At 33.6% G+C, this 27,278-nt stretch overlaps 1 protein-coding gene across 2 annotated transcripts in view; it reads left to right on the top strand.

The window, feature by feature from the left end:
* Positions 1-27,278, top strand: part of Znf654 (zinc finger protein 654) — a 79,003-nt gene that overhangs the window by 27,583 nt on the left and 24,142 nt on the right. For both annotated transcript variants that reach the window (XM_015478637.2, XM_015478636.2), the window contains exon 3: positions 19,561-19,642. In XM_015478637.2, coding sequence (XP_015334123.1) covers positions 19,561-19,642 — 82 coding nt within the window. The remainder of the gene's footprint in view (positions 1-19,560; positions 19,643-27,278) is intronic.

Genomic DNA, 27,278 nt, shown 5'->3' with positions numbered 1-27,278 from the left:
TATACTTTATAGTAGAAGTATATAAGTGTGCCAAGGAATTAACTTATTACATAATATCTTAAGTTTCTGTCTTATGTAATTATTTTATACATATAAATACCTGTTGTATGTAAAATATGGAAGTTATTGTATTTTGCCCCACTTTCATAAAATCCTTTGCCCAGTTTGTAATTACATTTATATGAAGATCTTCCTTCTGTAGGCTACAAGACTTTAAAAACAAAGCTTCTATTAAGGTGTTCTTTACAGGGAAGGAAAGTGGATTATATTTTTATTTATTATCAGAGTGGTTTTTTTCTAATAATTTGGAATGAATAGTCATGTAGAGAATTCTCTTTAAGTGTAATTGTCTAACTTTCTGGTTCTTTGTAAGCTGTATTTTCTAAAGAAATAAAGATTCATCTTTATAGACAAGAAAGGGAGGTTTGAGAAATTGGGCTACTTTTGCAAAAGTGAGTTAATTAAATTCTTTTTTTTTTCTTTCTTTTTGTTTTAGATTGATTGAGTACTGTAAGTTTCACAGATAAAAGGAAGCCAAACATTTTGAACCTGTGGACCCTTAGGCAGAGACCATAGAGCTTACTCATTTTATATAAAATAAAAGCAAATTTTAATGCTCTTTTCCTAGCTTTCTTTTGCCCAAAGGAAAGTAAATGTTCACAGATTTCAACATTCCAGGCAGAGATGAGTGATGGAACAGTAGATATTTGCCTGAAAGCCATTAGTCTACAAGCATCACTGAATGAGGAAACTAGTTCAGCTAGTAGCATTTGTATGTGCAGTGGCAAAGACAAAAAAGTTCATGTCCTGATGTATCATGTGCTTAGAAGACCAAAGACCCTTCTCTTTCACGGAAGTAAGGAGGTATATTTAATCTCTTAGCATTTTTGGGCTACTCCATGCATGTAATGGTAGATCATTAATCTTTTCTGATTATACTGCTTAATTGTACTTATTTCGAACCTAGCATTTTTGCATAACTTTAGTTTCTGCTATACTGCAATGAAGTTTTATTTGCATATACAACTTAGATCTAGGCTTCAACCAATTTAGGAAATAGCCTAGAAATTAAGAACTAGTTTTATAGGTATATTTGTTTGAGTGTGGGGTGTGGAGTTGGGTGGGTGAGGTAGGTACTAATCACTATATCCCTTCTTCACAACATAGAATATTCTTAATGCTTCTTGACTCTTTTTAATTATATTGACCAACTTCTATTCAACATCTTTTTTAATTTACATCCATTATCTTTACTGATTATTTGTGGCAGGTGGTTTTTTTTTTTTTTTTTTTTTTTGAGAGAAATACAGATTATGTAGCCTGTTTTTGTTTGAGAAGAAAGATATTTTTCTTTTATTTAGGACTACTTATTTAGGTGACCTTAATTATTATTATTTTTTTTACAAAATCTTATTGTTTTGTTCTTTACTATTACATTGATATTTTGTTTTCAGGATGTATTATAGCTTAAGTTAATATTAGATAAACCTATGTACATTTATTTGTGTTGGTCATGTTTAGAAGCTCAAAATTGCAATTAGTACTAGTTGTAACAAACATCTTTATTTCTGTATTTATTTATTTATTTGCTTCTTCTGTTAACTTTTATAAGTAGTTGAGACTAGTCATTTTTATGGGCACAGAGATGGGGATAATCTAGTGGTAAATTTGTGTTGGCAGGGATGGAAAATGATCATGTGATGAAATATACTAAATATGGATAGGAACAGGATATGTGTACATCAAAATCTAGAGGAATGTACATGTACAGTTTTGGAAAAATGATATTTATTGTTTTTCTGCTATAACTAAAGGAAGAAAAGTTTGACAATTCTGTTGGTCAGTGTAGATACAAAATAATAACAGCAAAAAAGTAGGCTAAAAGCTATTGCTATTAGGAAGAACAATTATTCTTTAGAGGATGATGTATATAGTTATAAGGGTATGAATCTATTTCTGAATTTTTCTGATATTTGAATGCCTTAATCTTGTGCTAACTCAGATTACTAAAAAAGTACAGTCTTCTTTTCCACTAATATTTTTTGGTTTCTAGAACTAGAATGAGATACTATTAGCTTTCACTGTAGAAGGAAGTAAGACAAATAAAAAAGAAAAAAAGAAATGCTTTTGTGATTATTAATAAATGATAAGATTTTGCTCATCATTGCTTATACAGAAATGTTTCAAGGCATTCCATCTTGATCAAGTCATCAAATTTATGTATGCTTTTAATGTTTAAGTGCTGGTTGAAGTCTATAGGCTACAGTTTTCTTAAGCCTTGATATCTTGAAAAAGGTTTTCATTTTAGTTATACAATTGGGCAAAGAAACTACTTCCTCCTTGTTCATTTTTGTTTTCTGTTTCATTTTTTTAAAATTAAGATTTCAGTAAATTCCTAGTTAGGAAAATGTAAGATATGCCAGTGCAAGGTGATTCAGTAGAGGGAATTAAATTCTTAGAACCAGTTTTAAAGGTATTAGAAGATCTAGAGACAGAGGGTGATGAACCTAGATATTAGCAACTATTCAAATTGCTTTAGCTCTTGAATAGGAGGACAAAGAGAAGTTAGGAGACCCTAGAGACCAGGAGATGGTTGAGGAGGAGAAGCAGCACCAATTTGTATGAAAGGGAATCTATGAAGAGATATAATCTATGAAGAGATATAAGGGAATCCTGAAACATAGGGGCAAAGGAGAAATGAGAATAAGGGAAAAAACAAGAAAGACTCTCATTTTTCCCTTCCTCCTGATTTCCAATTTTCTGCTATGACCTTCCTTTACCAATCATCAAAGTACACTGATTTCAAACCTTTTTTTTTCAAAAAGACATTCCACTGATTATTGCATTCTAGTTTGACAGTTTTGTTTTGTTTTTCTTTTTCTTCCAGGACTTTAAAGATGTCCATTTACTGTCTTTTTAGTTTGCATATATATATATATATATATATATATATATATATTTTTTTTTTTTTTGATGAACTATCAGCTGTCATTCTTGGCTGTTTCCATGTACACGATATGTGGTATTTTGAGGTGGCTGCTTTAAAGATTTTCTATTGCTTTTTTTTTTTCCCTTTCATTAACGATTCTGCTCTTGCACTTTTATTCTCCATGTAGCTCTTTAATCTCAAATAGTACAACCAGGGGCATACAAGTGAAAAGCTAAAATTAACTAAAGCATGAGAAATATCGGAGATCAGATTGACTACTCTAGAAGTAAATCAGAGTCTCAAATTTAGTTTGATAGGCTTGACATATTATTTCTGTTACTTTTTATTTAAATTTTGTGTAGATAATATCTGTTTATAATTCAAGAAGAGTGCTTAATATGCAGTGATAATCCTTGCCATTTACATTTATGTGAGTTTCCATTATAGTAGTAAACTGATGTAATTATTTTCATTTCCTTCCAGAGATACTGTATGCTTACAGAAGAAAAGTGTTCATAATATTCTTTTCATCATTAGAGGCAGATATTGATATACTATGCATTTTATTTTGAACCTGTTTTTAAGACTTGGATATTGTTCCCTATAGGTGTAGAAAGAGCTTCATCAGTCATTAAATTGGCTATAGAGTGTCTGTCTTATAACTAGTCCCTAACTAATGGATATTTAGTTTTGTTCCAATCTTTTGCTATAATTAATTATCCTTTAATGAATTATTATTCATTTGCCTAGCCTAGGAGTGAAATGCGAGATCAGAGATGAGATTTGTCATTTTTGTAAATATTGCCAAGTTTCCTCTGTAAAGGTTGAGTAAATTTCTAATTTATATTGTTGCCAGCAATTTAAGAGATCACCCATTTCCTCACACCTTTGTCAATATAGTGTCTTAAAACAAAACTTTATTATGATTATTTTCAAACATACGCCAAAGTAGAAGGAACAATATAAAGAACCACCCTTTCCTCTCACCCAGCTTCAGCAATTAGCAGTATACTTCCAATCTTGTTTTGATTACGCCTCCCTACTCCTTACCTCTTACTAGTTATCACTTTATTCCTAATTTTACTAAGTAATGTAATTTTCATATACTTAATTTTTTCCATTGTAAGTATATAATTTTATGATATAGTTGTAAATCTATGGAGTTGTGCAGCCATCAACACAATCTAGTTTTACCACATTTTTATGAACCTCCAAAGCTCCCTCATGTTCATCTGCAGTCACCAGTGCCTATCCAGCTCAAGGAAATCACACTTTCTTTCTCTAGAGTTGCTGTTTCTCTTCTTTTCATATAATGTGCTTTTATGCACAAGTGAAAATATTTGGGAGAGTTTTGTAAAGCTGTCTAATATGACTGCTTTCACTTAGAATAACGTGTGTGATGCTGGGATGGGACCCAAGGCTTTCACATCCTGGGCAATTGTTCTATCCTTGAGCTAGATCTTCTGCCACAGAAAGTTCTTTGAGGCTTACCCATGTTGTAACATATATCAATAGTTCATTCCTATTTGTCCTAAGTAATATTCTTTTGAATAGGTATCTATTATTTATGCATTAACCAATTGATGGCTATTTGGATATTTTTGGTTATAAGCATTTATATATATGTCTTGTGTCAACAGATCATTTCTCTTAGATAGCTAGAAATGGAATTGTTAGATGTGTAAGTTTATGTTTAACATTTATAAAATTGCTAAACTGTATTCAAAGTGACTGTACTGGTTAAAATTCTAACCGAATACTTATGGAAGGTCTAGTTTCTCCACACCTACACTAACATTTATTATTTATCTTTTTCTTTTGGTTTCAGTTTGTATTACCTCAGTGCTATTCATGCTAAGCATCTTTTTATGTGCTGTCTTCTATTATATTTTTTTTATCATGTCTGTGATAATATAAATATTTTTACCATCATGCAGCAGGCATTTTCATGTTCTTGTTGGTGTTTGAAGTTTATTGCTGATTTTAAGGAATCTCTAAAGTGTCTTATGTAGTTTTTCCTTATTTTTTCCTGATCTTAAGCTTCTTTGTTCTGTGAGGTTATAGTATTTTTCAACTTCAAAATTTCTTCAAAATCCACTTTTTAGAAACTACTACTATACTTTCTTCAGAAATACCATTTGACGGGAACTAGCACTTTTCCTATAGCTTATTGATGGCTTTTTTTTTTTTTTAGTTTTATTTTTCTTTTTTGTGTTTTATTTAAAAGTTTCTATTTCCCTGTCTTGCTTTCATGAATAGTATCTTCTGTTTTTAATCTGCTGTTAGTCCCTTGTAGTATACTTTGTATCTTAGACATTGTATTTCTTATGTATAAAAGTTTGAGATATTTTATACATTCCTTTTCTTTACTTAATATCATTCATCTTTACCTTAGGGGTTGACAAACTGTGGCCTGTGGGATGAGCCTAAAAAAATACTATCTGGCAACCTAATCTCCACTCTAAAAACAATAAAACAGCAATGTGAAGCCAGTTAAACTCATGACTAGTTTAACTCAAATGTTTCACAATAAAAGGCACAGGAGAAGAAAAGATACTCCTGTTTCTAAGCACAAATAGTATGTATCTCATTCTCTACCATCTTATCCAACTATCAAGAGACAAAGCAATTAATAGAACCAGATTCAGCTGTAAGGACTCTGGTGGAAATGATGGTCAGTGTGCTTGAACAGATTGGGGATTTAAGCATATAGGAAAGATTTAAATGGAAATGCTGGAAAAAAACAAACAAATCAGCAATAGATGAATCTCCTGGTTCATTAGTAGATATGATATAGTGGAGGAAAAAATGAATCTTGAATGTGGATTAATTATCCAAACTAAAAGGCAAAGAGAAAAGAAACCAGAACATAGCTACTAGGAACTTTGGGAAAATACAAAACTGTTAACTATGTCTACTAAAGAATCCCATAAGGAAAAGAGAAAATGAGGCAGAAGCAAGACTAACAAAATAATATCTGTGAATTTTCTAAAATAAGGAGGGAAATCAATTCACAGATCCAGGAATTCAGAGAACACCATGCAGGATCATTTTAAAAACCCTCCCCCCTATCATACACTTAAGGACTTAGCACTAAATCATCTAGAGGCATCATATTCAAACTAAAGAAGTATTGCAGATATTTCCTTAAAAACTATACAAGTCAGAATACAATGAAGTAACAACTTTCCAAAGAGGAATGATGAAGGAAAAAAATCTTTTAGGAAAACAAATATTAGACTCATGACCCATAAGATCTCTGTTTTAAACTCTGTTTTGCACAAAAGTATTCACAGAAAATATATAAATGAATGGGTATACATTCCCGTATAAGTTTTATAAAAATTCCTTCTTTTGAGGGTACTAGGGATTGAACCCAGGGGCATTATACTGCTGAACTTCATCCCAAGCTCTTTTTTATTTTGAGACAGAGTCTTGCTAAGTTGCTAAGACTGGCCTTTAATTTGTGATCCTCCTGCCTTAGCTTTTCCAAGTGGCTGGGATTACACAGGTATGCACCTGGCAAATTTTACAAAACTTAAGGTCAGCCTACAGAATATGTTTTCTTTTTTCTTTAATATTTATTTTTTAGTTGTAGTTGGACACCTTTTATTTGATTTATTTATTTTCATGTGGTGCTAAGGATCAAACCCACGGTCTCGCACATGCTAGGCAAGAGCTCTATCGCTGAGCCACAACTCTAGCCCTAGAACATGTTTATAAATGCTGGAAATGAAGCAAAATTGTAGTGAAGGATTGTTAGTTTATAGCATACTTAAATAAATGATAAAAGTAGCACATGGATTATTGTACCTAAAATAGCATGGTATTATTTGTGGGCAGGCTGGGATTTTAAAAGATACATATTTGTAAAACCTATGCTACATTAACCTGGACTAGTGGATATATTAAGCCAAAAAGGAGGAAAAAATGGAATAAAATTACTAAGTGTAAAAGAAGGTGAAAGAAAAAGTCAAAATGAATGTGTCTGTAGATTCATATGAACAGATAAGACAGACAAAACATTAAATTTGAAATTTAAACATATCACAAATTACATAAAATATAAATGATATAAATTCCTATTAAAAAGACAAATTAGTTGGATGGAAAAATAAGATCCAACTTAAAAATTATAAAACTATTTCTGTGTCCTTTTGGATAAACACATGTATATACTTTCTCCTGCTCTTTTACACTTATTATATGTTGGATATTATAACGACACAGACTATTCAAAATTCATTTTTGTAGTTCATACCATTTTGTGTAGATGTATCATACTGTATTCAGCTTGTCCTTTACTGAAGTATTTGGGTATTTTCCATCCTTCTCCTACTGTAAATAGTGCTGTGATTAATATCTTTTTGCATATATCCTTTTGCTTTTTCTGTCATTAGATTGGTAAGAATCTGGGCAAAAGGATGAGCAGGTTGTAATTTTGCTAAGTATTCCCAGTGTTTATTCCACTGGTATAAATTATGCCATTTATAATCCATGGTATAGGATTATGCATCTAAATTTCACTCAGAAAATGGGCTTTGTTTGCCTCTGATCTCACCACAGGTTTTTTGTTTTGTTTCTTTTTTGTTTTTGTAATGGGGGATTGAACCTAGGGCTGCTTCACCACTGAGTTATATCCCCAGTCCTTTTAGTTTTTAATTTTGAGACAGGGTCTCACTAAGTTGCTAGGGCCTTCCTAATTTGCTGAGACTAGCCTTGAATTTGCCATCCTCTGGGCTCAGTGTACCAAGTTGCTGGGATTGATTACGTGGGATTACAGTTGTTGTCCACTGTGCCTGGCTTTTATTTCTTAAACTTTGTGATACTCAAATTTTATATTCTCTGATTTTAATAAATTAAGTCCTTGTAAATTAACTTTTCTCGATTGACACTTGCTAACAGTGCTGTGTTTCCTTATATTTTGTGGGTTTTGTTGTTGCTATTTTTATTGACAAGGTGAATGTGTACTTTTTCAGTGAATATGTTAGTAATTGAAGCCTGGATTGAACAAGAGCTCTACAGAAAGGGTTTGCTTTTTTATTTTAAACCGGGTTCTGAGGGGATATTACTAGCTCAGGACCAGTATTAACTAAATTCCTGGCTTGAGAATTTTCACACCACATAAACTCCAAGAACAGACAGGCCATTTTCCCTAGTCTAGAAATGCGGTGAGAAGAGTATATTGAATATATTTGAATTTTTAGTCAAGCCAAAGGCCACTATTTTATTTAGTTTTTAAATTATTCTTAGGGGTATAATCATTAATAGAACCTAGAATCTTTTCCTTCCCCAGTAAACATGTGAAAATATGTTAAAGATGGAAGGTTGAATATGTCAAATTAAATGCTCTTTGTTCATGTTAAGTAGCACTGAGTAGAAATATCTATAAGATAGCAATGGTTTAGAGTTAATACATATAGAAGAGATTCTTAAGTATTGAGTGTAATAAAGCATGGATAGTGAAATTTTATTCTATTATTGACTTATTTAGACCTAATTTTCTTTGACTTAAATTGGAAAATTGATATCTTATATTTGAATAATTATGTATTATGATTTAATGGAATTTCCTATAGTAGGTAAATGTGCAAATCCTCATTCTTGTACTTTTATGTGGAAATTACTGATGGACTATAGAGATCCAGAAAGAAAGAGTAGTTCTGGTTGTAATTACCAAATACTTTGTGTTTGTCTATAAATTTAAGGAAGTCTGATACCATATTTGTAAGATATGGAAAAGTATGGCCTAAATTCTGAGCATACAAAAGACAGATTATAGTTAGTATTTTCAATAAGGATTTCAGTAACATAGTTAAGCTTGCATTGCTAATAAGAATATACTGATTGATGACAGGAAATTAAGTTGTAAATGGTTCTATGGTTATGTATGGGATATCTATTTTTTAGTTCAAAAAGCACACCATTTATAAGTATTTGTCCTACTACAAATCATTTTTGTTCATTTTGTTTAGGTTTAATTTCATCTTGGATAATTCTTTTTTTTTTTTTTTAATTTTTTATTGTTGGTTGTTCAAAACATTACAAATTTCTTGACATATCATATTCCACACTTTGATTCAAGTGGGTTATGAACTCCCACCTTCACCCCATACACAGATTGCAGAATCACATCAGTTACACATCCATTGATTTACATATTGCCATACTAGTGTCTGTTGTGCTCTGCTGCCTTTCCCATCCTCCCCCCTCCCCCCTCCCCACCTCTCCCCTCCCCTCCCCTCCTCTCTCTCTACCCCCTCCACTGTATAACCCTGAGGGTCTCCTTCCATTTCCATGCAATTTCCCTTCTCTCTCCCTTTCCCTCCCACCTCTCATCCCTGTTTAATGTTAATCTTCTTCTCATGCTCTTCGTCCCTACTCTGTTCTTAGTTACTCTCCTTATATCAAAGAAGACATTTGGCATTTGTTTTTTAGGGATTGGCTAGCTTCACTTAGCATAATCTGCTCTAATGCCATCCATTTCCCTGCAAATTCTATGATTTTGTCATTTTTTAATGCAGAGTAATACTCCATTGTGTATAAATGCCACATTTTTTTTATCCATTCGTCTATTGAAGGGCATCTAGGTTGGTTCCACAGTCTTGCTATTGTGAATTGTGCTGCTATGAACATCGATGTAGCAGTGTCCCTGTAGCATGCTCTTTTTAGGTCTTTAGGGAATAGACCAAGAAGGGGAATAGCTGGGTCAAATGGTGGCTCCATTCCCAGCTTTCCAAGAAATCTCCATACTGCTTTCCAAATTGGCTGCACCAATCTGCAGTCCCACCAGCAATGTACAAGTGTACCCTTTTCCCCACATCCTCGCCAGCACTTGTTGTTGTTTGACTTCCTAATGGCTGCCAATCTTACTGGAGTGAGATGGTATCTTAGGGTGGTTTTGATTTGCATTTCTCTGACAGCTAGAGATGTTGAGCATTTTTTCATGTACTTGTTGATTGACTGTATGTCCTCCTCTGAGAAGTGTCTGTTCAGGTCCTTGGCCCATTTGTTGATTGGGTTGTTTGTTCTCTTATTGTCTAATTTTTTGAGTTCTTTGTATACTCTGGATATTAGGGCTCTATCTGAAGTGTGAGGAGTAAAGATTTGTTCCCAGGGTGTAGGCTCCCTATTTACCTCTCTTATTGTTTCTTTTGCTGAGAAAAAACTTTTTAGTTTGAGTAAGTCCCATTTGTTGATTCTAGTTATTAACTTTTGTGCTTAATTAAAGTAAATGACTCTAGGTAAGCTATGATTTTGCTCAAGAGTACAATTAATTAATGTATAGACTACTAACATATTAAACATTATGTTAAACATGTTAGAGGAACAAATTATTAAATAACAATAAAAGCTGATATAAATATTAGTGATAATAGTATTTTGGAAATTTTGAAAAGTATCCAGATATTTAAAAAAAATCTTCATAATTTAAGAAGCAAAATTGATGTAATATTTCAACAAAACTGACATGTATAGTGGAGAAGAACAAATCTCAGAGTAACTTAAATAGTTTTTTGAAGGAAACTTGGATAATAATGTCAATTAATAGTAGTAAAGGAAGCTGAGATAGGCCCAAAGCTAGGATTCTTGTTCTAGTTTACCAGGTTGTAAATGCAAAGGAAAAGTTCTTGAAGGAAATTAAAAATGCTATTGCAGTTAACACACAGGCGCTCATGAGGAGAAATTTTTAGTGGTCTGGATAGAAAATCAAAACAGCTACAACATTCCCTTACACCAAAGGCGAATCTGGAGGAAGACTCTCATCAGTTCAGTTCTCTGAAAGGCTTAAGTAAGGAAGACTAGGACTAATGTTGGAACTAAGATTCAAAATTGAGTAAGGAAGCTTCAGAAGAAAGATTGAGGCTAATAGAGGTTGGTTGACGAGGTTTCAGGAAAGAAGCTGTCCTAATAACAGAAGTGCAAGGTGAAGCAGTAAGTGGTGATATAGAAGCTATAGCAAGTTATCTAGAAGGTGATTGTGTTAGTTAGTTTTCTATTCCTGAAACAGAATACCTAAAATAATCAAATTTAAAAGAGGGAAGGTTTACTTTGACTCACAGTTTTAGAGGTTTCAGTCCATGGTCAGTTGTTCCTGTTGCTTTGAGGCTGTGACAAGGCAGTAACATTATTGCAGGAGTACATGGCATAGGAAGAAGCTGTTCACTTCATGGTGGCCAGGAAATAAAGGAAAAGTAAGAGAATAGTGTTCCATAATCCCATTCAAGGACACACCCTCAGTGGCTAAGACTTCCCACTAGGTGCCACTTTTTTTTTTTTTCTCTAGTTGTTGTTGAACCTTTATTTTATTAATTCATTTATTTATTTTATTTTAATTTTTAATTGATTTTTTAAAAAAATGACAACGGAATGCATTACAATTCTTATTACACATATATAGCACAATTTTTCATATCTCTGGTTGTATATAAAGTATATTCACACCAATTCATGTCCATCACATTCCACCATCCTTGCTAACCCCCTGCCCTCTCCCTTCCCTTCCCACCCCTCTTCCCTATGTAGAGTTTATCTGTTCCTCCGATGCTCCCCCTCCCTACCCCACTATGAATCAGCCTCCTTTTTAAAAGTTCTAACACCTCCCAATATTGCTATAGGCTGGAGGCCAAACCTTTAACATACAAGCCTTTGTGGGACACTTAAGTTAAAAACTACAACACTGGCTATACCAAAGAACAGATTTCCAATGTAGATGAATCAACTTTGTAATGAAAGAAGATGCTATCTTGAACTCTTAGGGAAGAGAAGTACCAGGCTTCAAAGCACAGATTTAATATTGTTAGGGCTAATTTGGCTGGTGAGTTTCAGTTGAAGATAATTTACCATTTTGAAAGTCCAAGGGCCCTTAAGAATTATACTCAATCTACTCTTCTTGCTTTATCAGTGTAACAACAATGGATGACAGCATGTCTATTTACAACAAGGTTTACTGAATATTTTAAGCCCTCTCTTGAGAACCACTGCCTGGTAAAAAATATTCCTTTTAAAATCACTGCTCATTAATTGTACTCATTTACCCAAGAGCTTTGGTAGAGAACCATATGATGCGATTAATGTTTTCATGCTTGCTAACATAACAACCATTCTGTAGCCCATCATTCAAGGAGTAATTTTAACTTTAAAGTCTTATCATTCAAGAAATATATTTTATAAGGCTTTCTGCTGTAGGCAGTGGTTCCTCTGATGAATCTGGACAAACAAAGTAAATTGAAAACCTTCTAAAAAGGATTTAGCATTCTAGATGCCATTAAAAACATTTGCAATAAATGGGAGGAGGTCAAAATAGCAACATTAATAGGAGTTTTGAACAGGCTGAATCTAACTTATGAATGAATTTGAAAGGTTCAGTACTTCAGTAGTGGAAGTAACTGCAGATGTTGTGGAAAGAACAAGAGAACTAGAATTAAACTTGGAACCTGAAGATATGACTACATTGGTACAATCTCATGGTAAAATTTTAGTGAACGGAGAGTTGCTTCTTATGAATAAATAAAGTGGTTTCTAGTCAGGTTGTAGAAGTTGAGGTAGGAGGATTGCTTGAGTCCAGAATTTCAAAGTCATCCTGGGCAGCATAGGAAGACCCTGTCTTGAAGGAGGAGGGGGAAAATAAAAGGAAAGGAAAGAATGCTGTTTTTTTTTTTTTTTTAATAAAAATTTTTTTTTTAGTTGTCAATGGACCTTTATTTTATTTATTTATATGCAGTACTGAGAATCAAACACAGTGCCTCACATATGCTAGGCAAGCACTCTGCCACTGAGCCACAACCCCAGCCCCCAAAGAGTGATTTTTTGAGATGGAATCTATTCTTGTTATAATGCTGCTGCCATATTTGAAATGACAACAAAGGATTTAAAATGTTATGTAAATGTAGTTGATAAAGCTAGGTTTGAGGGAATTAATTCCAATATTGACAACAATTCTACTTCGTGTTATACCATGTGATATATTTTGATAGGTAAAATGCTATCAAGCAACATTACATGCTACAATGACCTCTTTTCTGAATGAAAAGGAGAGCCACTTGATGTGGCAAACTTCATTATGGTCTTATATTTAAAAATTGCCATAGCCACCTTACCTCTGCAACTACTGACCTGATCTGTCCAAAAACCTTCAACATTGAGTCATGACCCTCACATCAGCAAAAAGAATGAATCACTGAAGTCTAAGATTATCATTAAAAATTTTTAGCAATAGAAATATTTTTTCATGGGCTGGGATTGTGGCTCAGCAGTAGAGCGCTCGCCTAGCACGGGCGGGACCCAGGTTCGATTCTCAGCACCACATAAAAAAAATAAAGGCATTATGTTGTGTCCATCTACACATAAAAAATAAATATTTAAAAAAAAGAAATATTTTTTCATTAAGGTATGTACATTGATTTTTTGTTTGTTTGTTTCTGTAATGCTGGGATTTGAACATAGGGCCTTGTGCATGGGAGGCAAGCACTCTACCAACTGAACTATATACCAAACCCTGTACATTGATTTTTAGAATACTGCTATCACACACCACACTGAGTATAGTATAAACATAACTTTCATATGTATGAGGAAACCAAAATATTGTGTGACTGGCTTTATTTTATGATTTGTTTTATTTTGAACTTAATCATTTCCTATCTATGCCTGTACTATTGTCAGCAAACATCTTTAGGACTAAATTCCAGGGATTGTTTCAAGTGCTTTTCTTTCAAGAGGCAGCTATTATTATTATTTTTATATTGTAGCTAAAACTGAGGTATTGAAATACTAAGTAATTTTCCCAGGATTACACATCAAGTAAATAAATGTTGGAGCTAAGATTCAAATTCATATGATGTGATTCTACACCCTCTAGACCATGAAAGTGTAAAGAGAGTAAATATTTTAGGTTCTCACCCATAATGTCTCTATTGCCACAACTTAATTCTGCCTTTGTAGTGTGAAAGCACTCATAGTCAGTATGTAAACAAATGGATGTGACCATGTCCCATTAATACCTTATTTATCTGAATTTCAAGTAATATTTACTTGTCATAAAATGTTTTTCTGACTTTTGAAAATACCTGTGCCTGTGAAGTTTTCTTCCATGAGGACTAGATAAGTTTATCCCTAAACATTTATTTCATGCTTTGCGTGAGTTAGTTAATGACATTGAAACATGACATTTCTACTTCTACATATAATCTAGAGTTTTCCTTTGATGATTTTGGCCTTTTCTCCAAATGCTTCATGAGTTTCCTGAATCTTTCCCTCATGCAGAAATAGCTAGACCATTTTGTTTTGCCTTTATTTACTCTTATTTATCTACCATGTGTATTTTTCACATTTAAATATTATAGTTGAGTTGGGTTTTATTATTGAAGTAGCTAGTGGTGGAGCATACACAGGTCCACATTCATCTTCACATAATGCAAACAATAATTCTACATTTTTGCCATGGTTCAGATTTAGTTGGAGTGTCCCCCGAGTCTTTGTGTATTGAAATTTAATTCCCATTATGAGGACTTAAGAGGGTGGAAATTTAATTAACTATGATTCTTAGGGGTGGGGCCTTTGGAAAGTGATTTGGATTAGATAAGGTCATTAAAGTAGAGTCTCTATAATTGAATCTAGACAGCTTTATAAAAATGGAGAGAGACAATACAGACACACACCAACCATGCATTCTCCCTCTGTCTTGCCATATGATGTCCTGTGATTTAGTCAGCTTTCTGCTGTTGTGAGACAAATGCCTGAGAAAAATCAACTTTTGAAAGTTGTATTTTGGCTCAACAGTTTCAGAAGTTTCAGTCCATGGTGGACTGATACATAATGTGGAAAGGTGTGGTAAGGCAAAGCTCTTCATCTTATGGCAGATGGCAAGCAGAGAGAGAGGGGGAAAGAGGGAGGGAGGAAGGATAAAAGGGAGGATGAGGGTCAGAGGAGAAGAAGATTTCTTATGAGAGAAGAAATATCCTTCCAGGAAACACCACCAGGGACCTACTTCCTCCAACCATGCCCTAGGGTCTGTAGTTTTTACTAATTCCCAGTAGAGCCATCCAGCTGTGAATCACTCAGTGAGTTAACACAGGGTTGAGATCAGAGCCCTCATGAGCTAAACACATCCCCAAAGCCTCTCTTCTGAATATTGGGGATCATACTTTCTTTTTTTTTTTTTTTTAATTGTCAATGGACCTTTTATTTATTTATATGCAGTGCTGAGAATTGAACCCAGTGCCTCACACATGCTAGGCAAGCACTCTAGCACTGAGCCACAACCCAAGCCCTGGGGACCATATTTACAACATCAAACTTTGGGGACATTCCTCCAAAACAAAATACCCTTGGTGACCTTCACCACATGTGGCCCTTAGACCTTGCAACCTAAGAATCATGAGCCAAAATAAACCCCTTTTCCTTATAAATTAGCCTGCCTCGGGTGTTTTGTTATATTAACAAAAAGACTGATACATTCTCCTCCATATTTTGATTATTTATAAGGTCATATTGATCTTCATACTAATTTCTAAATTTACTGCTTATCACTAAACATATCATTTCCACTAATAACCTTTATATAGCTTTCTCCTTTGTAATAAATTGGTTCATCAGTTAATATGATTTACTCAATATTATGATATAATCTCACTATATTCTATTTAGTACAAACAACTTCCTCATATTTTGACATGGTATTATAGAGATACATGCAAGGAGAATAGATGTACAGAAGAGACATCTTCTATAGGTGTATGTTTGAAGAGAGGGAGTTTGTCATGTTCCTAGGTGAAATCATGTAAGCATGATCTCGAGGAAGTTATAGATTGGAAGATCTGAAAGTACGTAAGTATTTTTTAAAGAAATGGAGAGAAGTTTCTTATGGTTGGAGATCATAAACATTATGGTAAAAACTTAGTGTATAAGGACAGATTTGGCACAAAAAGGTTCTGATATTGTGATAAGAAATATGGATTTTTTGTAGATCAGTGATCTCAAATCCTAACTAGAACAGGAAGAGAAAGTAAGTAAGAAGTTAAATAGACAGTGTATTAAAGAAGTAAGAGAGGTGGATGGAGACTGACAAATTGAAGGGGCGTGTTCATGCCCTGTTCGCCGTTGCTTCTCAGCTTACTCTCCTAGAAAAATACAAGTCTTGTGTTTTAAGGTTTCTGTTTTTCAAAAACTCAAGAGAAATCTAGGTTGATTAGAAATATCACAATTTAAAAATATTGACAACCAGTTAAAATGCTTTTCAAATGCATTATCCATACAAAACCAGTGTGTCCTGTGAAGCTCCATGCGTTAGATGGTACAGTTTAAACAGTAGCTTGTAATCTCTTAAGTAGTGGAATCATTTTCATGTTTTAGGGTGATAACAATGGTAGCTGTGTTGAACATGGATTTTGGGCAAGTGTGGAATAGCTGGAGTGGAGACGGGTACAATAGAACTTTAAAGATGAGAGAGATGTGAATTATTAGTAGTACTTTATTATAATGGGAATAGATAAGGTTCCTCCCATACATACTAATAGTAAAATAAATACAAATTGATCAGTAATGAAAAATAGTTCTCGTTTTCATCCCTTATCCCTAATCTTTGTTCACCCTATGTAGAGGCAACTGGTTTTACTAGGTTGTAGGGTACATCTGAAGGTAATTCAGATTACCTGTGTTTAATCTATATGTGTTAGTGTGAATGTTCCTGCACAAAAATAATGCACAGTTGACCCCTTTCTCTGAGGGGTACATCCAAGACACCCAGTATACACCTGAAACCTTGCATAGTACCAAACCTCATACATACTTTTTTTTTAAAAAAAAATATGTCTGCATGTCCTACAGTGTTGTCATATAATATCAGAGGTATTCGGTCTTTCTATTTTGTCTCCAGGTACCTCTTTGCATCAGTACTTTTGTGCTTTGGGGGCAATTAAGTAAAATAAGGGTTACTTGAACACAAGTATTGCAGTAACTTGACAGATGATCTGATAACCAACTATTAAGTGACTAAGGTGCAGATAGCATATACAGTATGGATATAGGGGATAAAAGGATGGATGATTCATGTCCTATTTGGGACAGAATGAGACAGTGTAAGATTTCATCATGCTACTTGTTTTAGTCGACTTTTGCATCACTGTGACTTAAAGAACAACTTAGAGAAGGAAATGTTTTTTTGGTTTACGGTTTCAGAGGTTCAGTCCATGGTTGGCTGATTCCATAGCTCTGGACTCAAGATGAGACAGAATATTATGATGGAATGGTGTGGCAGGGAAAAAGCAGCTCAGAACATGGCAACCAAGAGGCAGAGAGTGAGCTCTGCTCACCTGGAACAAAATATAAACCTCAAAAGCATGCCCCCAGTTACCTATTTTTCCAACCACAACCTGCCTGCCTACTGTTACAGCCCTGTTAATCCATTCAAGTGGCTGAGTCCATCTCTTAATCTAATCATTTCACCTCTAAATATTCTGAGTTTTTTGGGTTCACTGTGTATCCAAACCATAACAGATTGTGGTACATAATTTAAAACTTAAATGGTTTGTTTCTGGGATTTTCCATTTAATATTTTGGACTATAGTTGATCGTAGAAAGCAAAATTGTGATAAAAGGTACTATTTTAATGAATATATGTCTGCATCTTTGTTTAGCAGTATATCTTAGGAATTTTTCTTTATTCATATAAAAGTAACGTATTCTCACTACCATTTAGATTGTATTTCATTGTATAGATATGGTTATATTTGATTTATTCAAGCCCCTATTGTGGATATTGAAGAGATTTCTAGTCTCTTTTTACAAAAAGGCATATTTGATGTATATCCTTGTATGTATGTGTGTTAGTCAGTTTTCTGTTGCTGGGACAAGTACCTGAGAAAAGTAACTTAGAGGATGAAAGATTTGTTTTGGCTCACAGTTCCAGATTTTAGTCCATGGTCAGCTGTCTCCTTTGCTTTGGGCCTGAGGTGAGACGAAACATCATGGTAGAAACACATGGCATAGGAAAGCTGCTCACCTCATGGCAGCCAGGAAGCAGAGAGCAATCTAGGAAGGAGCCTAGGAGCAGAAATGCCCTTCCAAGATGCTGCTCCAGTGACCTGCCTCTTCTAAGTAGGCCTCTTCTTTTACTTTCCACTACCTACTATTAATGCTATCCAGTTATGAATCCCTCAATAGATTAATCATTGATGACTTTGGAAACATCAAGATCCAATCCATTCCCCAAAACCCTTCTTATGAACTTGTTGCATTGAGGACTAAACCTTCAACACATGAAACTTTGGGGGATATTTCAGATTTAAACCACAACAATATATCATTGAATTTATGTGTTGTATATTCGGAGAATGAAACTCCTAAGTGAAACTGCTAGATTAAATGGTATGTTTGTGTTTTAAATTCTGATGATTTTAATGCATTTCTTTTAAAAGCGGTAGTACCATTTACTTTCTCTTCCACAAGGTATCACAGTGTGCTTCTGTATACTGGAGCCATCATAGAAGACATTGACAGTTTTATTTTTATAAACAGAATAGGAAAAATGGATTTTTGTCTTTTTAGTTTTTTTTTTCATTTAATTGTGAATAAGAGAGCATTTTTACATATTTGGAAAAAAGTCTACTTGCCTGTATTTTCTGTGAAATAATTTTCTCTCCCAATTTTCTAGTGTGCTGACTTTAAAAAAAAAATGGTTTATTGAAGCGTTTTATTAGGAAAATCAGCAAAGATTATTTCTTTCTGTATCATTTTTACTTTTAACTGTTTTTAATTTAAAACTATTCTCATAGTTACAGCTCCACTTTAAAGTTTCAGTCTTTATTAAAGATTTATTTTTATTAAAGGCAAACATTTATAATAATAACATCTTAGATATTTCTAGTTGAGTATATGGTAAATGAATTAGAATCTATGATTTGGAAAGGCCAATCATTTGTATGCATTACTTTAGGATTGTCAAAAATATTAAGTAATTTTATAATCTTCTATGTTCATGATTCCTAAATAGTGCATATTTTTTTCTTTATGACATCATGAATTTTTAAAAGACATAAAGTATTTAGTAACAGTATTTGAGCAGTTCTGCTATAAGTTGGATAATCCAGGTAAGCCTAGAGTCTGAGGAAAAGTGCTATTTACTTGATATAGTTGGTAATATATATTCTCTAATATAAATGTTGGCTGAGAACTTCAGGGTGACTCTTGCTTTATGCTGTTGTGTCAGTTTTACCCATCCCTTGTATCCTTCTGAAAAATTTTGAATTTTTTCTTAGGGCCCATTATACTAGAGTAGAGCTGAACTTTTATGCCTATTTTGGATTGCCCTGCCATGCATGGTCATCATTTTTACCTCCCTCTATTCCATTAAATTTGATTGCAGTTGTGGATATTGGTGGGCATAAGTAATATTGTAATTGTTCCATTCTATAGCAGCTTTAGTATTTTTTTTTTTTTTGTATATTTTTTTAGGCTACCTCTTTTAAAATATAACTGAAAACATAATTTGAATTATAAATGATAGTTTTTTTCTAAAACCAGATGGTTTAAAATAAAATGCTTAGCGTTAGACAACTATTATCACTTGATATTCATCTAAACTGGATCAAAAACTCAAGCAATGAAAGTTATCATTCATTTATTCTTTCTAGGAGTTTCTTTGAGTTGCTGCTGTTCTTTGGAAGAGATGAGTTTTATGAAGAGCCCCTAAAAGATATTCTTGGATCATTCCAGGTAAAACATATTTTGTCTACATTTAGTACACATTTATTCTAGCCTAAAAATGGTTTATTGGTTATTTATTGCTTGCAAGTTTTTATGATCACTTAGTTGATGGTGTTTAAGACTACTGACAGATAAAGAAAGATCTTAAAATTAATTTTTAACTGTTTTCCAAAGCAGTTCATAGCCAAGATTCCAGTTCCACATTTGCTAGATCAGAGCTGCTACTGTCCTTGTAGATTCTGATGCACATTTGGGCATATATCTCACTTTTTATTGCTGCAATATATAGAACTTAACCATGGTGAAAAGCATTTTTGGCTGGAATAGAAGTAAAGTACTGATTGTTATATGCCCTTTTCCTTTAGCTATACCTTGATTTTCTCATCTCAAAATAACCTTCCTAGCAAAGCTTTTCGCTTTTTTTTTTTTATGCATCTGGTGTAGGAGAGAATAAATCCAGATAAAAATGACAGAATATTTCAAGATCCCTCCTGTAGACGAAAAGAATATTTGATCTTTTTTATCATCTACCTGGGTAGCAACAAACTAGTTCGCTGGCTCACTCATGTGTCCTTTATCTTGACAGTACTTCTCCTGGCTGGAATAAAGGAAAATATGTTTTGAACTTCATCAGTGGCAGTCTCCAACATATTGTGTATATATTACTGTGGTGTTAAAATAAAAGTTTATGGTATACAGGAATATTGCTGTATTATATAAATCATTTTGGTATTTCTACTTCATCCATTCTTACCATAGTAGAAGATCAATATATCTGTTCTCATGGAACTCAAGATCTAATTAGAGTGTATATTCTAGTGTCTGGCACTTTGTAATTTTCCATTCCACTTTTCCTTTGACACTTGTGTTCTTGGCAACCCATTCTTGAACTTTTACTCAGATATGTATTGTTTCACCATAATGTGCCAGACACTAAGCTCTGGGGAAACCAGTAGTAAACAAAATAGAAAGACTCTCCATTATAGAGTTTAATTCTAATATAGGGGAAGACAGTAACACAAATCTTTGTAAATGAAGAATATTTTAGAAAAGAACAATTAAGGAAATTAAGAGAGCGTTGACCTGGCAGTATTGGGGAAAACACAAATGAAATGTTTTAAATGGTGTGATCAGGAAATACCTCATGGAGGTGTCAACTGAGCACTGATAATGGGAACCACCTAAGTGTATTGGAGTTATTGAGAGACAGTATTTCTATTTTAAAAGTACAAAAACATAACATTTACAAAGGGAACATCCTTATTCTCTTAGAAGCAGGGTTTCCATTCTGTTATTAAAATAATCCCTCAAGGGAGAATTTGTGGTTTTCCACATTTTTTAAATTTTTTATTTCTTGCTCTAATCCCAGCTGAATTCTAAAGACTAAAACCTAACCTACTGCTTTAAAAAAAATCTCTGCCCCTTTTGTGGTTGTGACTTCTTCCTACTGTGAATTTCTTTTGAGTTTTCTAACTCCTATCACCTAGGAGAGGTTTCACCTTTTCTTCCCATTTCTTAGGGAATCATGCTTCATTTTCTAAATTGAGTTTACTGCCATTGTTGCTTCCTAGGCCTCCAACTCTGGAAATCTAGCAAAGGTCAACATGTAATCCATGTATACCTCCCTAAAACTTTGTATTGCTAAGCTTGAAAATTATCCAGTCTTTTGTTTGATCTTTGAAAAGGCAATGCAAATCCTAATGTCTGTCACCTTTTGAAAAAAATTCTTTTTTTTTTTTTTTGATACCAGGGATTGAACTCAGGGGCACTCAAACACTGAGCCACATCCCCAGTCCTATTTTGTATTTTATTTAGAGACAGGGTCTGAGTTGCTTAGCGCCTTGATGTTTTGTGCTGAGGATGGCTTTGAACTTGTGATCCTCCTGTCTCAGCTTCCCGAGCCACTGGGATAAAAGGCATGCGCCACTGCGCCCGGCTGAAATATTTTTATGTACTGTACTTGTGTAAGTCTTATTTTTCTAAGTGATTCCTATCCATTGTTTGTAGAATTATACCAGATTAAGATGGAGTTCTTCTTTGTCTTCCATAAATGGGGCAAACACCTGTTGTTGATACTTTAATGTATATTAGATCACTTTAGGATTTTGTTAAAATTCAGATTATAATCAAATAGGAAAGGTATAATGTGAGGTAAGACCTGATAGTGTGCATTCTAACAAGCTCCCATGTGATATTGCTGGTGCCATTCCTGGACCATACGGAGTTACAGTATATTAATATTCTTTACGAGATTTGAATATACTTTCTTGTTTTTCCCTCCCGTATTTCAATTGTGAATATTCCAGCTTCACTACTCTGTCGTTTTGTGAGTTACGTAATTTCTGTAATGTTTTCCTTATTTGTAAATTGGTGATGATAATTGTACTTCATGCATAGTGTCATTGAATAGTTAGTAAAGTGCTTGATAGCATTCCATGCAAAAGACCATGTCACTGTTCTGAAGGTCTGTCTGATGCAGGATGTAGATTCTCAAGTCTTAATGCCTTAATTTCAGATTTTACAGTAAAACCAAAACCTAACTCTTAAACTTATTCTATTATTTTATCAATTTCGGATCTCCTAAAATCTGAGTTGTACAGTTAAGAATTTTTAATTTCTCTTTGAAATTTTTGTTTGCACTATTGCAAGATGAACTTTCATTCTTATAGCCAGATATTCCATTTCTTGACTTCTAAGTTTCTTTTTAGCTTTGATTTCTAATAAGTTTCTTTATCTCAACATAAGATGACACACTTCTCAAATGGTGAACCTGCCTCACGCATCATTATCATTAAAAAAATCTTCTAGATACCCAGCAAAATTACATTGCAAAAATGAGGGGAAAAATCATTGTGAATTTTGGAAACTAGGATAAAGGCCTTTTGTAAAGTACTCAGACTTGAAAATCATATTGAGTGATGGTTCAAACAATATTTTGTTGACTGAATATGATAAAATAGGGAAATATATGAGAAAGAGAAAAAAAGAAAAAGCTTTCAGGGGTATCCAGTGATCCCATCCCCCACAATTAGCATGTAACAGGGACTGGATGAAATAGCAGATCCTGGGGATATGGTATATGGTCAATCTCATCTTTGTTAGTGTTTCTGAAAAGTGTATCAGGAATATAGTAGAGACCCAGAAGCAGGAAATCCTAGTGTAACTGTTATACCCACATTAAAAACGGAATGTATGGGTCTGCCTAAAAGACTTCTTACCATTGAGAAAATGAGAGTATGACCCAAATGAAACTCTGCCTGTTCTAATACTGAGGGATAGTCTTATGGGGAGGAGATGTGGTGAACTCCCACTGAAGCTTTCTGCTTACTCCCTTATATGCCACTGAATTAACAAAATTACTGTTGTGTATACAAACCTTGCTTTTTTCTCTTTTTTTGGATCTGAAGAAATTAATACAGACATTATTTGTCCACTAGTAAAACACCTCTCTGTTCTAAAAGTTCTAGATAAACATCACCAAAGAGTTGAGTGTGGTGGTGTAGGCTTGTAATCCCAGTGACTTGAAGACTGATGCAGGGAATCTGCAAGTTGAAGGCCAGACTTGGCAACATAGCAAGACCCTTCTCAAAATAAAAAAACATTTTTAAAAAAGGGAAGGGGGAGAAACTCAGTGGGAGAGCAACCCTGGGTTAAACTCCAGTAGTACATACATATATACACACAGAGATGATTAAAGAGAATAAATACCACTTTCATCAGTTACATTGTAAGATAAAATGGTAAAAATTTTAAAAAGGATCTGTTATGTTCTTGCTGAGGTTAAGTTCAAATTATCTTCCATGAAGTTTTATGAACATGAAATATTGCATGGAGATAAAACTAGTAAATTGAAAGTGCTGTGAAATAATCTGTGAAAATTACTTTTTAAAAAATTTATAATTTTTATTCAGGCATATGTTTTTATAGTTTGCAGTTTTCAAAATAAAGAAAAGTTCCCACAGGATTTCCACAAAGGGGGACAAATAAGCTGGCAATAAACTCATATGGTAACAAATGCCAGAATAAATAAATAATATCTGTGGAGATTTTCGAAGGAAAAAAAACATTTAATAATACAGCTGCCAAGTCCTATAGTTTATGAGAGAGGTCAACAAAAATATATAGTTAAATAATTGGAAAACAAAGTGTCTACAGGACTTCTATCAGGATAACAAAGAAGCATCCTATATGATTAAACAAAGAATTTACAGTTAGGATCCTTACACAATAAAAGAAATGGGACTAACCTGAGGAAATAAGTAAGAGTTTGTAAACTATTATTATGACTATTGTGAAGATTGTATTAATGCCAACTGATTCTGGAAAAAATATAAATTGTTAAAAAAACCCCACAATAATCTGAAACTAAAGTCTCAGATTATAGTATTGACTAAATGGGGATAAGTAAGATAGGGAAGAATCAGGTATATTCTGGGGAAAGCTAAGCTGAAGTAACCGCGTAAAGTGGTATCCTTTGCTAACTGGGCAGTGATTATACAGATACAAATAGGCTATAGAAGGATATAAGTCCCATTCCTGACTTGCTTTATTAAATATCACTGGAACATCCAAGTATTAATGACAAATAAATGGTTAAACTCATGATTCTGTTTGCATTTTCCTAATTTTTTTTAAAACCAAGAACATATATTACTTTTTTTAAGCAAGAGAAAAACAGATGTTAGGATTTTTAAAATTAATTAAAAATTAAAAGACTCAGATAGTGACTAAAATGTTAACCAAAACAGTAATCTAAAAGTCTTACTGATCCAGCTCTGCAAATGAGCCTGCCCTAATCTTTGAGAAAACATTATCCCCCTTACTTTGGGGTTATTGTATAAGTCAAAGTCAGAGATCTTTTTTTTGTTTGTTTTTGTTTTTCCCCAAACTAGAATTAGGCCTTAGTTAAGCTTTCTTTTCTTTCTTGTAACTTCATAGCATTTTTATCTTTGTGTCCTTTGGGTGAGTGAAAGGTGAGATGCCATCTTCCAAGCAGGAGTAGGCCCAAGGCTATCTTATTGTAATAGCATTGTAAGAGCAAAATATAATCAAAGGTTTGTGCAAAAGAGTTTAGTACTTATCTCTCATAGAACTACAGACTTGCCACTAAAAAGTAGACTATGACCCCTTTCTGGAGTATGTGGAAAAAGTTTCTTGAAGATTTAATTTGGCAAAGGCCTATTCTTGGTATTCAAAGCAAAACCTTATAGTGCTGATTAAAAGAATATAATCATATTAGCTTTATAGCAAGGCATTTGGAAAGAGCAGTTTCAAATATTTATATTTGAAATTTATATTTTCTTAAATAGAAGTTCTTATCTGTCTCTGCTCAAATCCATCTTGACTACATATGACTTTTCCCCTTCTTTTTTTTTTTTTTTTCCTACCATTACCAAAGTACTAATCCACTTATATTCTCTCTCTGGTAGGCGGAGACTGACTTTCATCCCTTTCATACCAATACTTAGTAGTCTTAATCCCTTAGTCCTGATACGAATGTTTGCCAAAACAAACAATAAATATGTTCACAGTTATTTCTGATGTCTACTCATTCCTTTCTTTAAAAAGAAAAACAAAAACTAACCCCCTTTTAGAGATCATCCTTACTGAGCAAAAGTAAACATAAAACAATTAGGTATACTGTTTGAAACTATTTTAGTCCATTGGTTACCACCATGTACACTAAAATGGGACAGATCAATCAAGGTTGTTGGATAAAAATATCAAATCTTTACTTAGAATCTACTTTGACAATGTGTAAGAAAAAGGGAAATTGAAATATGCTTAATTATGAGAAAAGTATAGGGAAAGGATTTCACTGTCTATGAAAGAAACATATTTGATTAGTGCACCATACAGTTAGCACTAGAAATGAAAAGGACTGATGATAAAATTGTTTACATTTTAAGTGGCTGGGGATGTATGTAGCTCAGTGGCAAAGCACTTGCCTAGCATGTGTGAGATCTTGGATCTGATTTCCAGTACTGCCCCACCCACTTCAAAAAAAGGTTTTGATTCTCAAATCATTTTAAGATTCTATTCTTTGGATAAACTTTGTTTGAATGGGTAAAGTTTGGTATTTTTTCATTGGCATAGTTAATCCTGCTTTTGTAATAATTGTATATCACACCTCAGAAATCTTTACACTTTGTGTATTTTAAAAAATAATCTATTTGAAAAAAAAAAACATCTTCAACTGTTAAACAGGTATAATTTGAGGAGGTACAAGAGGCAGAATTACTTCAGGGATGAAATTTAGAGTAAATAAATTTGAGATAGGTATGCTCAAGGAGCCAAGAGCAAGCCTCCCAAAATATATTTCCTACAATAAATATAACCTACCAGCATTAGTAGGTTGTATTTATTATAGGAAAGGCCAGTATACCCTGACACAGAAAACAGCAGTCATCTCAAAAAAGGATATTAAGCCTGTGCAGTGATAGTTATTCACATATAATATCCAATCATAAAGGGAGATTTTATATTATTAGCTTCTTATAGTCTAGTGTTGTTAGGAGTAGGTATGTAAATTGCCTTCAAAATCAGTGATATGGTTAACACTTTGAAACTAGCTCTGACAACATATCAAGAATTCAGTATTTACTGAAAGCAGATTGTGTAAGAGTGTCCTAACACAAATAAGGAGAATTCTCAGCATATTAGTGCTTGAAGCAGTTTTTGTTTATCCAGATCAAATATACCATAGAAAATTTAAGCAGTAAAGAATGCAGGAGGTACCAAGTCCAGTCTCATTTTTAAATAGTGAAACAAATGACCAGAAAGATTCATACATTTTATAAAATTTATTTTTTTTAATTTTTTTTAAACATATTTATTTATTTATTTATTTTTTTAGTTATTGGCAGACACAACATCTTTGTTGGTATGTGGTGCTGAGGATCGAACCCGGGCCGCACGCATGCCAGACGAGCGTGCTACCACTTGAGCCACATCCCCAGCCCCAATTTTATAAAATTTATAGATTAAGTAAGTTGCCTAACTTCTAGCATAGATAGCAATGAGACCTGTTCTCTAGGTAGACTCCAGTGCTTTTTCTGCTAGGTGTTATGTCTTTTTGTTTCATATAGTGATTTTTAGGTTCAGTTTACTTTGGTGGTTGATTTTTTTTTTTTGGTGTGTGGAGGGGTGGGTACCAGGGATTGAACTCAGGGGTGCTTAACCACGGAGCCACATCCCCAGCCCTATTTTGTATTTTATTTAGAGACAGGGTCTCACTGAGTTGCTTAGTGCCTTGCTTTTGCTGACTCTGGCTTTGAACTTGCAATCCTCCTTCCTCAGCTTCCCGAGCCTCTGGGTTGATGGTTGATTTTAAACTGCTCTCACAGGTGAAGAGAATGAGGATATGTTCTACTCTAAATCATAATACTCAGTTTAAAATACCTTTTGCCAGTAATTCAACAAGTTTTATTGAAATTTGACTAGGATATGTCTATCTATTCCTGAAATCAGTGGTTTGAATACTAACTTTCTCACTTTTTCTCACATGCTGGGGATTGAACCCAATGCCTCATGCTAGGCAAGCTGTCTACCATTGAGCTATACATACTTCCAATCTAATACTTATCAATTTTTAAAAATGAATTAAAAACTCATTAAAATGTTCCAAATGAAAGATTTTAAGTTT

Source organism: Marmota marmota, unplaced genomic scaffold, assembly GCF_001458135.2.
Source record: "Marmota marmota marmota unplaced genomic scaffold, marMar, whole genome shotgun sequence".
Classification (NCBI taxonomy): domain Eukaryota; kingdom Metazoa; phylum Chordata; class Mammalia; order Rodentia; family Sciuridae; genus Marmota; species Marmota marmota.
This window is presented reverse-complemented; position numbering and strand designations above follow the sequence as displayed.